The following is a 13,038-nucleotide window of genomic DNA, read 5'->3' as shown; positions in this document are numbered from 1 at the left end:
TGGTGGGCGGTGTACGGCTATGTGGGGCTCTGATTCAATTAACCGCTCGGGGAAAAAAATATATGAATGCAAAGCAGGCGAATATGTGGCCCCCAACCCAGCGGGTACAGTTGCGTTGGATCCACCTAGCAATTATGCTGTCACAGCAGCAGAATCGATTGTTTAATTCAATTATAATAATTGTGGCATTTAATGCACGCACATCGTCAGCCAGACAGACAACAATGGCGGCCGTGACACGTTAATTATGTGAAGTGGGCGCCAAATGGGTGGTAGCGAGGACGAGGACAAGGCAGGATGTGCCTGCCTCACAAAATGGCTGCAGAGCAAGGACGCATAGTTGTGCAACTTATTTGCGGCTAACGGGAACCAATTACTCTAAGGTTTTTCCGCACTAATCGGATGTCCAGTGGATGCCAGCAGAGAGATGAGTTCTCAAAATCCTGCCAGAGCAGGACAACCCTATGCGCATGCAAATCTAGGGGTGTGTTCATGTGCCCGCTTACGGGGATTTCCCGAATATTGCCGCTCTAAGCGGGCACCGCAAAACAGGCCCAACTGCAACCGGAGCGGGTGGAGGGGGTGGCACTGGGTAAGAATGGGGTGCAGCAGCGCTCACTTTTTTCCCCCTGCTTTTCCGCAGGATGCAGGACAATATCGCCGGCTCGCTCGCACATGTCTACTGGCAGCTCGTTTAGAGCAATTTGCTGGTTGATGTGCGGTGATTGCCGCAAACTCAACGCGACCGTCAACGAGCAAACAACATAAGCGCGCGCGCGGTCCAAGGACACGTATACATCCCGGCTGCCTGGCTGGCATATCCTGGCTCCGGTCTCCAACACTGCTCCTCCTCCTCCTTGACCAACCTCCAGCGCAATGGCAATGCTTAATGAGGCCAGCTTGAGTCCTGCGGACGCACATGCTCATTCCAACGCCACCACGCCCACGCACAGCAAGGCGGCTGCGATGGCCAGTGCGACCACAATGCTGACCACAAAAACGCCGTTCTCCATCGAGCACATATTGTTTCAAAACTTAAACAGTGCCAGCAATAATAACAATAGTAGTGACAGCAACAGCATCGGCGCCAACAGCAACAACTACGCTCAAAAAAGCAACAGAAGTGCGGCGAAAAGTGCCAGAAGCGGCTTTGCCCACGACAATAATCCGCACAAACATCCGTCGCAACATTCGCATCCGCCGGCGTCCGCATCCGCATCTGCATCCGCGACGGCTACTGCCCGTAGCAACCAGGCTGCGTCGGGTTATGCTGGCGAGGATTACGCCAAGTCCTTGCACAACACTCAACGGTTGGTTTCAGAAATATGTGACGTAATAGTAAATAGTAAATGTAGTAAAATTTCATTTTGAAGGCTTTATAATAATATATTTATAAATACCAAGAAAAGTGAATAAGAGTGAACAAATGACAAAATAAGTGAGAAGTAATGTTAATTATGTGGCACTACAGCAAAATAACAACTAAACAATAGACATTCCAAATCGAATGTGGTCGATAGTATTACCTGCCTTAAATCGAAACATTTTGAAACAGCATATGACACATAACTTACAGGAGGGGCGGTGGGGACACTAATACTATACTATCACTTTATACAGTATAATATGCCCTTAATTGAACGCCTTGATTCGTAGGTCTAACACCCATTTACGTCATGGGGTTTCCCACTACAGCGGAGATCATATTTCCCAGCAACTGGGACCCGGAGCGGGACCACATCCGCCAGTGCCAACAACTCAGCCTCAGCCTCAGCCTCCGCCTCCGTCAACCCTGAATGGGGGAAGTGGCGCATCCAATGGAGTGCTGTATCCGAATGCACCGTACACCGATCACGGATTTCTCCAAATGACCCTCGGATACCTCTCTCCGTCGTCGGGCACTTACAAGTCCGTGGATCCCTATTTTCTATCACAAGGTGTGTATGCTCCCAGATGCTGGGTATTATGGAGTTATCTTCCTAGATGTCATAGCTTCTCGAATAATACATGTTGGTCATTTTATCCATTAAACAAATAAGTGAAAGTCCGAACACATGGAAAATTTAAAGTCAATTCTAGCTTAACATTAGCTCGTCGAAAATTAAAATTCACATTCCCTCATTGAAGCCAAGTAACAAATAATTTTCACATTAAGAACTTTTCCATAATAAAACACAAATTAGTAGAACAACTGATGGTAAGGTGTAGATTTTTGTTACACAGCTTCATTTAGGGGAACTAATACTCAGAATACTCGGTGTAAATGACAATCAACACCAAAAGTTTCCTTCCATTTCTTCCAACTATAACGAAGTTAACCAAGTTTTGGCATCCGACCCTTTCAGCCAGCCTGTTCGGGGGAGCCCCCTTCTTCGGAGCGCCTGGCTGTGTGCCGGAATTGGCCCTCGGTCTGGGAATGGGAGTGAATGCCCTGCGCCACTGCCGCCGGAGGAAGGCCCGCACGGTGTTCAGTGATCCGCAGCTGTCCGGCCTGGAAAAGCGGTTCGAGGGTCAGCGATACCTCTCCACGCCGGAGCGCGTGGAGCTGGCCACCGCCTTGGGACTCAGCGAGACGCAGGTGAAGACCTGGTTCCAGAACCGCCGCATGAAGCACAAAAAGCAGCTGCGCCGGCGCGACAATGCCAATGGTGAGCACATTGATTTTATATTCCCCAGTTCAGTCAATCATTATAATGAGCAATTCAAAGATTTGTTAATTTTTTTAATTCCACTATATAAATTACACTTTTTAATATGAATTAGTACATATATTAATAATGGGCTCCTTTAAAAAGTTCTCTAGTACTTGCTAAAAGCAAATAGAACAACAAATTTCTGTTCGAGTTCTCCAGCGTTAAAACAATGTCTTTTTGTTAGTAATTAAATTGCCAAAAGGCATTTCAAAGGGAAGTGGTCAGCGGTTTTCAAGTTGGTCACAAAGCTTCGAAAACTGGACCACTGGAAAATAATAGAGCAAAAGACGCAAAAGAGTAGTTTCTTTGAGGAACTTTTGGACTATTAATTAGACCTTTTGGCTTTTAGCTGGCTCCTTCTGATGCTAAAAGTTTTGCTCAAGTTTCTCCACAAATCAAATTAGTTATAAATTTTGTGGAAATTTCTTTGACTCTTCCATGCCGCAGAGCCCGTCGACTTCTCACGCAGTGAACCGGGAAAGCAGCCGGGCGAAGGCACCTCCTCCTCCGGGGACTCCAAGCACGGCAAACTGAATCCCGGATCCGTCGGCGAAACGACCTCTCAGCCCACAAGCGAACAGCAGCTGCAGATGTGCCTGATGCAGCAGGGATACTCCACGGATGACTACTCCGATCTGGAGGCGGACAGTGGCGACGAGGACAACTCCAGCGACGTGGACATCGTCGGCGATGCGAAACTCTACCAGTTAACATAGATAGTTCGATCGGGAGGAGGACTTGGATCCTAAATTAGTAAAGTTTTCGGTGTTTCAGTTGGGGAAATACAACTAAGAGGGATTTGCTAGTTTATTACAATACTTTCGATGCATTCCTCTTAAAAAGTTTCAGTTTGAAATGTTCCATTATGTTCTATCAGAAGAGAACAAAACAAGCACAGCAGGTAAACAAAAACACATATCTTATCAGCGCGAGCATGGTTCACCATTTTAATATATGTAGCATTACGAATTGGGAAGAACTATAGTTCGTTTATAACTTTGGAAATTTTTCCATGAGTATCACATTGTCACCTTTAAATTAATTGATTGCATTTAACAGATACCATCCAGCTAATCAAGCCTTTTTAAAATTGCTATTAAACTAGTCCAAAAGTAACCAGAACACTTTTTCACTTTATAGAAGCAACCATTTTTTGCTACATCTATAGTTGTATTTCCCCACACATATTTGAATTGAAACGAAAAACAGTGTAAATACCAACGAGTTCTTGAACGAGTATTCTAGTCATGTATTAAGTCTTAAACTAATCAAATTTAGTGATTGTATTCGAGAACTTCCATTTTAAGATATATTAGTTCCCTGCGACTTCTTATCCAGAATATAGTGCTTACAATAAACTGAACAGAGCGCATTATGCGAATGCTTGAAAAGTGTTACTTGGCGGGGAAGATATCCGCCTCCTCGCTGGGCAATCAAATCCAATTGACAACACAAAGTAGCAACTAATATGGTTAAGCAGCGGGAATACTGATGTATGGGGTTGGCTGACTGCCACGCCCTGCGCATGTCCTGGTGCCCAAGTGGGTGGGCGGAAGCTGGTGGGATTGGATTGAATTGGGGTGGGTGGAAATGCACTTAACAATGGCAAAATAATTGCGGGTTTTCAGACAGCCATTTTAGTGAGACACCCATTGTCAAGTGCGGGAGGTGAGAGTTAAATGTTGCAAATTGATTGGTAATTATGGGTTAGCAGGAATGCCCTGGAAAAATTACTAGTTGACGGCATTAAACATGGGCCTTGGAGGACATGGACTTTCATATGCTTGTATGATCAATTTACTGAGAAGTTATTATTTTATGTTGATACTTTGGACTGCAAAGTTTCTTCTTGACGTCAATAATACACAGAGCAAATTCTATGCTCATAAATATATATTTGTAAATAAAATGTATTTTTGTATATTTCGAGTAGACATACTCGGTAGACATACTCTAATCGGTCGCAAATTAGCAAAAAACGACACATTGCCGCGGAATAATATACAATCTAAGGTCGAAGCAATGGCAAGGCGTAGTCGCTTTAGCCACTTGTATTTTCCCACTAAATACAGAATTTAGTAAGTAGTACTCTAGGGCTTATCTCACTATTGATAAGGCCAATACCATAAAGAACTGCTGGAGACGAGCCTCCGCCGAGTAGATTGGATTGGTAATAAAAATCACACATGCCACTTAGTAACTCTGCCCAATAAATGTTCTGATTAGGCTCTTTTTACTATAAAACGTAATTTCGCATGCCACTTTACAATATACGAGGGTCGTTTGATAAGTCCGTGACTTTTTGTATTCGCCGCGCACCTGCTCTAAATACAACACTGCTCCTGTCAGCAGTTATCGATTAACAGCTGACTGTAAAATTTTGAGAAAGCTGCGTTTTTTGGTTTGCGTTTTATAGGCATTGAAAGCAGACGATCTCGTGAATTTTAACGAAAATGGAAAAAAGTGAATTTCGTGTGCTAATTAAGCATTATTTTTTGCGTAAAAAATCCATCACCGAAACCAAGGAAAGACTTGATAAATATTATGGGGACTCTGCACCATCAATTTCAATGGTTAAGAAATGGTTTACTGAGTTCCGTTGTGGTCGTACCAGTACAAGTGATGCCGAACGTTCAGGTCGCCCAAAAGAGGTCGTCATGCCAGAAATCGTCGACAAAATCCATGGAATGATATTGGATGATCGGAGAATGAAAGTGCGTGAGGTAGCTGAGGCTGTAGGCATCTCAACTGAACGGGTACATCACATTTTACATGAATATTTGGACATGAAAAAGCTTTCCGCGCGATGGGTGCCGCGATTGCTCACACACGACCATAAGCGCAACCGTGTGACCATTTCAAAGGAGTGTTTGGCGATGTTCAACCGCAATCCAAACGAATTTTTGCGCCGTTTCGTTACCGTAGACGAAACATGGATCCACCACACCACACCAGAGACCAAAGAACAATCAAGACAGTGGGTTTCTCCGGGTGAACGTGCACCAAAGAAGGCCAAGGTGGGTCTGTCGGCCAACAAGGTCATGGCCACAGTTTTTTGGGATGCACAAGGTATCATTCACATCGATTACCTTGAAAAGGGTAAAACGATCACCGGCGAATATTATTCAGAGCTTTTGGACAGATTCGATATTGATTTGAAGCAGAAACGACCGCATTTGGCGAAAAAAAAAGTGCTGTTCCATCAGGACAATGCACGGGTGCACACGTGTGTAGTCAGCATGGCAAAATTTCATAAATTGGGCTACGAACTGCTACCCCATCCAGCATATTCTCCAGATTTAGCCCCCTGTGACTATTTTTTGTTTCCAAAAATGAAGAAATGGCTCGGCGGTAAGAGATTCGGGTCAAATGAAGAGGTCATCACAGAAACAAACGACTATTTTGAGGGCCTTGAGAAAACCTATTATTTGGAAGGAATAAAAAAATTGGAAAAACGCTGGACTAAATGTATAGAGCTAAAAGGAGATTATGTTGAGAAATAAAACGCTTCTTTGACGAAAAAAATATATTTTATTCAAAAAGTCACGGACTTATCAAACGACCCTCGTATATCCTCCTTAAATTGGGCTTATCGTTTAATAAGCCATTTTCATCGCCAAGCTTCCCAATTTTTTCCGCTCTTCATATGTGGCTCCCTCTTAGTTTTGGAGCCATATATGTATATAGTATGCAGCTTATGCTCCCCATCTGGACTCTCTTACACTCCGCTCTCTTTTCTGTGTGTATGCTATTTACGTGCTATCAGTGGCCGCCGTTGAAAACGACAAGCCGACCTTTTTATTCCCTAACACTCTCTCAATATTCATCTATATTAATTATTATTATTTATATATTATTTTTTCGAATGGAATTTATGAATTATAACAACTGTATGAATATTTTACCTGTGTATCCTTAATATAAAGATTCAAATTGGGTTTCCAGTGAAAAGATGAATAGTTCCTCATTAAATCTACATTAGGATCATATTAACGCCTATATTCCATAGTTATGCTCTATGCAACCCATCCAAGTGCACACACACTCTGAAAGGGTATTCCCGGTAGTGACGTTTCGCTGGCTTTTCTCCGCCGTCGTCGTGGCCGTGGACTAAAGCCAAAAGTAGTCTCTTTAGATCAGCCGTCGACCGCGGTTCGTTGTTTGTGTGCCAGAGTTTGTCGATTTGTTGTAAGTGAAAGTGCATTTCTAGGGTTCTTGGTGAAGCTCCACAAATGTTTGAGGTCAATGGCGGCGTTAAGGACACGCCTGAAAGTCATTTAGATCGCTCTGTTGTGGAAGATTAAAAGAGATATACGTATACTTTGCTATAGATATTCTGTCTACCTATACTCTATGCGTTGATATATATTCAGTTAATCGGATGCTACGCGAAGACATTCCAAAAATAAATAAGGGGCACGTGTCGTTGTCGATGTATTAGATCTGCCGGTAGAAATATTAATTTGTGGTTCTGGTTCTATATATTTTTCCATAAGACATTTGTATAATTTTTGTAGAGCAAACAGGTTATCAGCTAGTCAAATTCAAAATAACAACCAGACACCACAACCACACAAACAAAAACACGCATTATCAGAGTGGCAAGTTTTTGATAGTGATTTTTTTATGCAACAAGCCCCCGAACAAACCACTAGAAACCAAAAGGGGTCACTGATTCGACCTTCCCATAGAAGCACAGACCCTTGGTTCTGCTGAATTCTACTAAATAAGTAATTGTTTTTACTTTGATGGATCCCCACAGTAACCGCACCACTTAGAGAGCGTACTAAACCAACATATAATCAATAATGGCGGTCAGTAGCGGTGACTGTAAGTGAAATAGCCCCCTCCTTACTGCTTCCTGTTCCTTCAATATTGTCCAAATACGCCTTTATCCTGCACTGCCCAAACTCGTTCCACTAACCAGATATTTTTTTAACCAGTTGCTGCACTCCAAAATGATAACCTTGCTTTACCGCTGTGCCTTCAGTTGTGTACCCCGTGTTTAATCCTAAATCCTTTCCAGAACCTATAGATGTCATTTTTATACATATATGTACTTGTTTTCTTTAGTTATCGCCAAGTATTACTGATATGTGTGGCTCTGCATTTAATCGATTTATTTTAATCCTATGCTAAACCCGTCCCAATCCAGGAAAATAATATCATCCCATCTCAAATATGGCTAGGAGTATAGTAACTTAACCTTCTTTTTTGTATATATAATAGCCAAAATGAGCCAACAGGGACCAGCTTTCGACTCCAATGCGATGACGCTCACGCGATTCGTGCTGCAGGAGCAGCGAAAGTTCAAGAGTGCCACTGGCGATCTCTCCCAACTGCTAAACTCCATCCAGACTGCCATCAAGGCTACATCATCCGCGGTCCGGAAGGCCGGCATCGCCAAGCTCCATGGATTCGCTGGCGATGTAAATGTCCAGGGCGAGGAAGTCAAGAAACTGGACGTGCTCTCCAACGAGCTGTTCATCAACATGCTGAAATCATCCTATACCACATGTCTAATGGTTTCCGAGGAGAACGAGAATGTGATCGAGGTGGAAGTGGAGAAACAGGTAAAGTTAAATAAGGGTCTTAAAAAATTGGTATGAGTGTGTGAATTAGCTTGCAGCAAATAGGCTCTATCATTGAGAAGTCTTCTAGTTAGATATGGAGGTTATAAATTCTTATACTTCGTAGTGATTCCTTTTTTGAAAGCAATAAATTATTCGTTCCTTCTCCTCCAGGGCAAATACATCGTGTGCTTCGATCCCCTGGATGGATCCTCCAACATAGACTGTCTGGTGTCGATCGGTTCGATCTTCGCCATTTACCGCAAGAAAAGCGATGGTCCGCCTACAGTGGAAGATGCCCTTCAGCCTGGTAATCAGCTGGTGGCCGCCGGATACGCGCTGTACGGCTCGGCCACAGCAATAGTCCTGGGTCTGGGTTCCGGAGTGAATGGCTTCACTTACGACCCAGCCATCGGAGAGTTCGTCCTGACCGATCCCAACATGCGGGTGCCTGAGAAGGGAAAGATTTACTCGATCAACGAGGGCTATGCAGCGGATTGGGAGGAGGGTGTGTTCAACTACATTGCGGCCAAGAAGGACCCCGCCAAGGGAAAGCCCTACGGAGCGCGGTACGTAGGATCCATGGTCGCAGATGTGCATCGTACCATCAAATACGGTGGCATCTTCATCTATCCGGCTACGAAATCCGCTCCCAGCGGAAAACTCCGTCTGCTGTACGAGTGCGTACCTATGGCCTATCTGATGATTCTGGCTGGAGGCCTGGCCAGCGACGGAAAGATAAGCATTTTGGACATTGTTCCCAAGAAGATTCACGAGCGCAGCCCCATTTTCCTAGGATCCAAGGCCGACGTAGAGGAGGCGCTCAGCTACTTAAAGTGATTGTTGTAACTACAGTGATGTATCAATAAAGGCGTATATTTTTACTAAGACAATTGCATGTCGTTCTGCCGCTAAACTTATGCTTAAGAAATTGTCCAACCTATTTCCATAACAGCAGTTATGTCACACCGCACATAACTTCAAAACCACAAATTTATTTACAAAAGCAATCTAAAAGGCATTCGCCTTGTGCTTGGGTACAAAAGTAAAACCTTCTGGTACACGACCCAGCAGCGATTCACTAAGCTTCACCCAGTCAGCTGCATTGCCGGAACTCATGAGGGTCTCCATTTCGTCGCGTCCGCGGTACTTTTGCGGACGAGCGTTGATCTTTTGCGGCGGAGCCGTCTGCAAGGCCTCGGGTATGTATCGGTACAGAAAGGACTGCCATTCGAGGAGGAATCGGCGAGTGGTCTCCACACCCTTAGTGTCAGAGCCCCAGTGCTCCAGACCGTAGTTGCAGAACTTTTGCAGCATCTCATAGCGCTGCCCGGACGATGGAGACCAGGAATGTTTCTCTTTTATCTCTTGGAATATCCAGGGCTTTATTAAGGCTCCGCGACCAATCATTACGGAGCTAACGTGCGGTGCCAGCGTCCTACGCTCAATGTAATCCTCGTAGCTGAGTATATCGCCATTGCCGATCACCGGCATGCGCTTTGCCTTGGCAGCACACTCCTCGATGTAAGCCCAGTTGGCGTGTTTAGTGTAGCGCTGCTCCCTGGATCGCCCGTGGAGGGTCACTGCTGAGGCACCCCACTCTTCAACCAGTGGCAAAAGTTCGTGCGCTACGCTTTTATCTGCATAGATGCCGGTGCGCATCTTCACGGTGAAGGGCAGGCGATTCGACAAGGCTGCACAACTGCGCACTGTCAGTTCCAAGATATTGGTTCGTCGCATCAGCGCACTGCCACCGCCTTGCTGGTAAATCAGATCTATCGGGCAACCAATATTAAGATCAATGAAATCCACCTGGGCCGTCTCATAAATAACCTGCGCCGCCTGATTAATCATGTTGGGATTATTTCCGCATAGCTGGACTCCAAAGATGTCTTCGCTCTGGTGTCGCTTGGTTAGGGCCCACTCCTGGCCCATACCCTTCAAAAGAGGCTGAGCACAGGCCATCTCGCCACAGGTGATGTCTGCACCGAACTCTTTGCAGATCCTCCGAAAGGGCAAATTACCTAACGTTGTAAGTGGTGACAGCACGAGTTTCTCGCGGAAGTCAACGGCGGGCTTCTGATCAGCATCTCTGCCGATAGCGGACTCATCAATTACACAACCAATGCCAGTTGGCTCATTTTTAGAATCCGTCAGTTGTTCTGCATCTAGTATTTCGGTGGTGTCACTAGGTTCTTCTTCTCCTGAAGTGGAGCTTACTGTCCCTTCAGACTGATTCTTTTCCTTTTCCTGTTGTACCTTTAGTTTTCGCGCATCTCTTAGCTGTTCAGCCAATTTGATAAGCTCCTTGCTGCGACTAAAGTCATAATCATGTTTTCGCAGACGCACTTGGAGTTCTGAAAAGAGGTTTAGTTAATGGGTTTATCAAAGTACTTTAGTTATTGGTTGTAATCCTGGAACAGTTAAGAGTTAGCTGCAGGAGAATTTCCCACCTGAACTGACGCCATTGAATGTGGTTGGAGGAGCGTTTTCATCGTAGTCCTCCCTTTTGAGGTTCCTGCCCTGTTCATTTGTGTGGGCCTTTGCAAAGCGACAACTAACCCCGCGGGCACAATAGCCCTTGGTGGTGTACACATAGCATTCGAGGCCCAGGTCCTCACCCTTGGCGGCCAAGTAGGCATCCAAATCGTGAACATAGCGACAGTTGGCAAGAGAACAAGGTTCTCCACCGGTTCCGTCGATCAGCGAGTGGCACAGATGCGAGTACCGCTCGTCCTTAAAAACTGGGCGGTTCTGAAAATAGAATATTTTGTATAAAATCTTCATTTCCTAATACAAATATACACTAACTTTGTTCTGTCCACGCTTGCGTTCCTTTTTGTCCCATTTCTTTTTTCCGCCGTCTTTCACATCTTCGGCGTCCTCGCGTTTTCTTTTGTTGTTCTCGCTGTTTTCAGTGTTAGCTGCTGCACTGCTGCCCTCAGTTTCAGTTACCAGGTATCTAAAGGATATCAAACGCAAATTAAACCAACCAAATATTTGTGAATTGATGTACTTACTCTGGTTTGATGTAACAAATACCGGAATCCATTTCACAATAAACAATCGCACGTGTTGGACTGGGTCTTCTTCTACCTTGTTTCTGCCAATCAGCTGCTTGTAATTTATCGATAGATACAACGATAGTGGGCGCGTTCAGCATATCTGAGGATTGTACGGATTTCAGTGGATAACACTTCATCAATTCTTAAAACCATATATGATTTGGAGGGAATTCGGAAGTTCTCCTCAGACTTTCAATTTGTAATTTAAAAGCTTTCTTAAGCAAATTTAATGGACATCGATATATTCCCCTTCCTGGTCACAGTAAAAGTCACTTTTTGCGGAACTGCTCATCGCTATTGTATAATGCCGCCTCTGCGATGGTGCAAATCTTTAAATTCCTGTTAAAGTCCAGCAAATCTGTAAGAACCATACTGTTATACAAAAATCAGAATTAATATCAAAAAGTTTTAATGCCTAGCCCGGTCGTGCCCATTTCCGGCCCACTTTTCTGGACAATCTGCGGTTGGCAGTTCGTGGAGGCCATGGTGGGAATGGATTGCCCAAGTACGGAGGAGTCGGTGGTCAAGGCGGTTGCGTTTACTTGGTGGCAAAGGAAGGACTTACCCTTCGCAAGGTCGTCCAGGGATTGAAGGACAAGCGAGTGGCAGCATCTAGTGGCGAGGATAGCAGCAAGGCAAGCATCTTTGGACGCCGTGGACTCGACCAGAGAATCGAGGTGCCTGTAGGCGTTCAGGTGTATGACGACCAACAGAAACTTATCGCCGACCTCAACGAGCACGCGGCCACGTGCATTGTGGCGGGCGGAGGTACTGGCGGATGCACGGCCACAAATTTTCTGGGACGTCCCGGGGAGAATCGCACGGTAAATCTGGACCTAAAGCTCATAGCAGATGTGGGACTTGTGGGATTCCCCAACGCAGGCAAGAGCACCCTTTTAAAAGCCGTATCTAATGCCAAACCAAAAATTGCAGCCTATCCCTGTGAGTTATTGCTAGATCGGTTTGATATTTGATCGTTAATTTACCACTCCTACCTCAGTTACCACCATTCGACCTCAGATTGGAACCATCGAGTACAGCGACCTGCGCTCCATCACAGTGGCCGATCTTCCTGGTCTGATCGAGGGAGCTCATGCGAACTTTGGCATGGGTCACAAGTTCCTTAAGCACATAGAACGCACCCGCCTGCTCGTCTTCATGGTGGATATATTCGGCTTCCAGCTGAGTCCCAGGCACCCGCATCGCGACTGTTTGGAAAATGTGTATGCGCTCAACAAAGAGTTGGAGCTCTACGACCCATCGCTTCTGGAGAAGCCCAGTGTCCTGCTGTTGAACAAAATGGACAAGGAGGGTGCCCACGAGATCCTCACCAAAGTTAAGCCGTTCATCAATGACTTGGCCAGCGGGCTTGAACAGTGTCCCGAAGAACTGCGTCCGAAACAGATACTTAAGTTTGAAAGCATTGTCCCCATATCGGCCATAAACTCGTCGAAGATCCCGCAAGTGAAATCGCAACTTAGGAGGACCCTTGTGCGGCTGGCTGAGAAACAATTCCTGGCGGACGAGGATCAGGTTAGGGAAAAGCTAAAGCAGCGCGTTAGCCTGGTAGGTCCCAAAATTACCTAGTTGTTAATATATGTATTTTGTATGCGATTTATGAAATTAAATTACCTTTAAACAGCGTAATTCTATAATATTTAAAGCAAATATTTATACCCGTTACTCGTAAAAAAGGTATACTAGATTCGT

General features: G+C 45.0%; 4 protein-coding genes across 5 annotated transcripts; 3 read left to right on the top strand and 1 right to left on the bottom strand.

Moving 5' to 3' along the window:
- Positions 1-719: 719 nt before the first annotated feature.
- Positions 720-4,068, top strand: LOC6529757 (brain-specific homeobox protein). Its single transcript, XM_002090711.4, has 4 exons — positions 720-1,310; positions 1,657-1,937; positions 2,346-2,648; positions 3,141-4,068. The coding sequence occupies exons 1-4, from the start codon at positions 877-879 to the stop codon at positions 3,407-3,409; spliced, it is 1,287 nt and encodes a 428-aa protein (XP_002090747.1). The 5' UTR covers positions 720-876; the 3' UTR covers positions 3,410-4,068.
- Positions 4,069-6,787: 2,719 nt separating this feature from the next.
- Positions 6,788-9,156, top strand: LOC6529756 (fructose-1,6-bisphosphatase 1). Of its 2 annotated transcripts, XM_002090710.3 has the most exons (4): positions 6,817-6,881; positions 7,456-7,523; positions 7,923-8,266; positions 8,438-9,156. In XM_002090710.3, exons 2-4 carry the CDS (start codon positions 7,502-7,504, stop codon positions 9,101-9,103), a joined length of 1,032 nt encoding a protein of 343 aa, XP_002090746.1. In that variant the 5' UTR covers positions 6,817-6,881; positions 7,456-7,501; the 3' UTR covers positions 9,104-9,156. The 2 variants fall into 2 exon arrangements, with proteins under 2 accessions (XP_015052055.1, XP_002090746.1); XM_015196569.2 differs by lacking the exon at positions 7,456-7,523 and having other exon boundaries at positions 6,788-6,881.
- Positions 9,124-11,397, bottom strand: LOC6529755 (tRNA-dihydrouridine(47) synthase [NAD(P)(+)]-like). The gene is made up of 4 exons (XM_002090709.3): positions 11,284-11,397; positions 11,075-11,225; positions 10,717-11,017; positions 9,124-10,620 (listed from the first exon to the last, which is right to left on the bottom strand). The coding sequence occupies exons 1-4, from the start codon at positions 11,313-11,315 to the stop codon at positions 9,275-9,277; spliced, it is 1,830 nt and encodes a 609-aa protein (XP_002090745.3). The 5' UTR covers positions 11,316-11,397; the 3' UTR covers positions 9,124-9,274.
- Positions 11,398-11,579: 182 nt separating this feature from the next.
- On the top strand, positions 11,580-12,998 carry LOC6529754 (GTP-binding protein 10 homolog). The gene is made up of 3 exons (XM_002090708.4): positions 11,580-11,688; positions 11,748-12,270; positions 12,329-12,998. Exons 1-3 carry the CDS (start codon positions 11,647-11,649, stop codon positions 12,913-12,915), a joined length of 1,152 nt encoding a protein of 383 aa, XP_002090744.1. The 5' UTR covers positions 11,580-11,646; the 3' UTR covers positions 12,916-12,998.
- Positions 12,999-13,038: the final 40 nt, after the last annotated feature.

The sequence above is a fragment of the Drosophila yakuba genome, chromosome 2R (assembly GCF_016746365.2).
Source record: "Drosophila yakuba strain Tai18E2 chromosome 2R, Prin_Dyak_Tai18E2_2.1, whole genome shotgun sequence".
NCBI lineage: Eukaryota > Metazoa > Arthropoda > Insecta > Diptera > Drosophilidae > Drosophila > Drosophila yakuba.
This window is presented reverse-complemented; position numbering and strand designations above follow the sequence as displayed.

What these genes read in the sequence shown, in the direction of transcription:
- LOC6529754 (XM_002090708.4), top strand. Translation starts at nt 11,647, where the DNA reads ATGGTGCAAATCTTTAAATTCCTGTTAAAGTCCAGCAAATCT. An exon ending in TGTTAAAGTCCAGCAAATCT is followed by an intron (nt 11,689 to 11,747) that starts GTAAGAACCATA and finishes TTTAATGCCTAG; the next exon opens with CCCGGTCGTGCCCATTTCCG. An exon ending in AAAAATTGCAGCCTATCCCT is followed by an intron (nt 12,271 to 12,328) that starts GTGAGTTATTGC and finishes CTCCTACCTCAG; the next exon opens with TTACCACCATTCGACCTCAG.
- LOC6529756 (XM_002090710.3), top strand. Translation starts at nt 7,502, where the DNA reads ATGGCGGTCAGTAGCGGTGACT. An exon ending in GGCGGTCAGTAGCGGTGACT is followed by an intron (nt 7,524 to 7,922) that starts GTAAGTGAAATA and finishes TATATATAATAG; the next exon opens with CCAAAATGAGCCAACAGGGA. An exon ending in AGGTGGAAGTGGAGAAACAG is followed by an intron (nt 8,267 to 8,437) that starts GTAAAGTTAAAT and finishes CTTCTCCTCCAG; the next exon opens with GGCAAATACATCGTGTGCTT.
- LOC6529755 (XM_002090709.3), bottom strand. Translation starts at nt 11,315, where the DNA reads ATGGATTCCGGTATTTGTTACATCAAACCAGA. An exon ending in ATTTGTTACATCAAACCAGA is followed by an intron (nt 11,226 to 11,283) that starts GTAAGTACATCA and finishes GATATCCTTTAG; the next exon opens with ATACCTGGTAACTGAAACTG. An exon ending in GCAAGCGTGGACAGAACAAA is followed by an intron (nt 11,018 to 11,074) that starts GTTAGTGTATAT and finishes TTCTATTTTCAG; the next exon opens with AACCGCCCAGTTTTTAAGGA.
- LOC6529757 (XM_002090711.4), top strand. Translation starts at nt 877, where the DNA reads ATGGCAATGCTTAATGAGGCCAGCTTGAGTCCTGCGGACGCACATGCT. An exon ending in TCCTTGCACAACACTCAACG is followed by an intron (nt 1,311 to 1,656) that starts GTTGGTTTCAGA and finishes CTTGATTCGTAG; the next exon opens with GTCTAACACCCATTTACGTC. An exon ending in CCGGCGCGACAATGCCAATG is followed by an intron (nt 2,649 to 3,140) that starts GTGAGCACATTG and finishes TCCATGCCGCAG; the next exon opens with AGCCCGTCGACTTCTCACGC.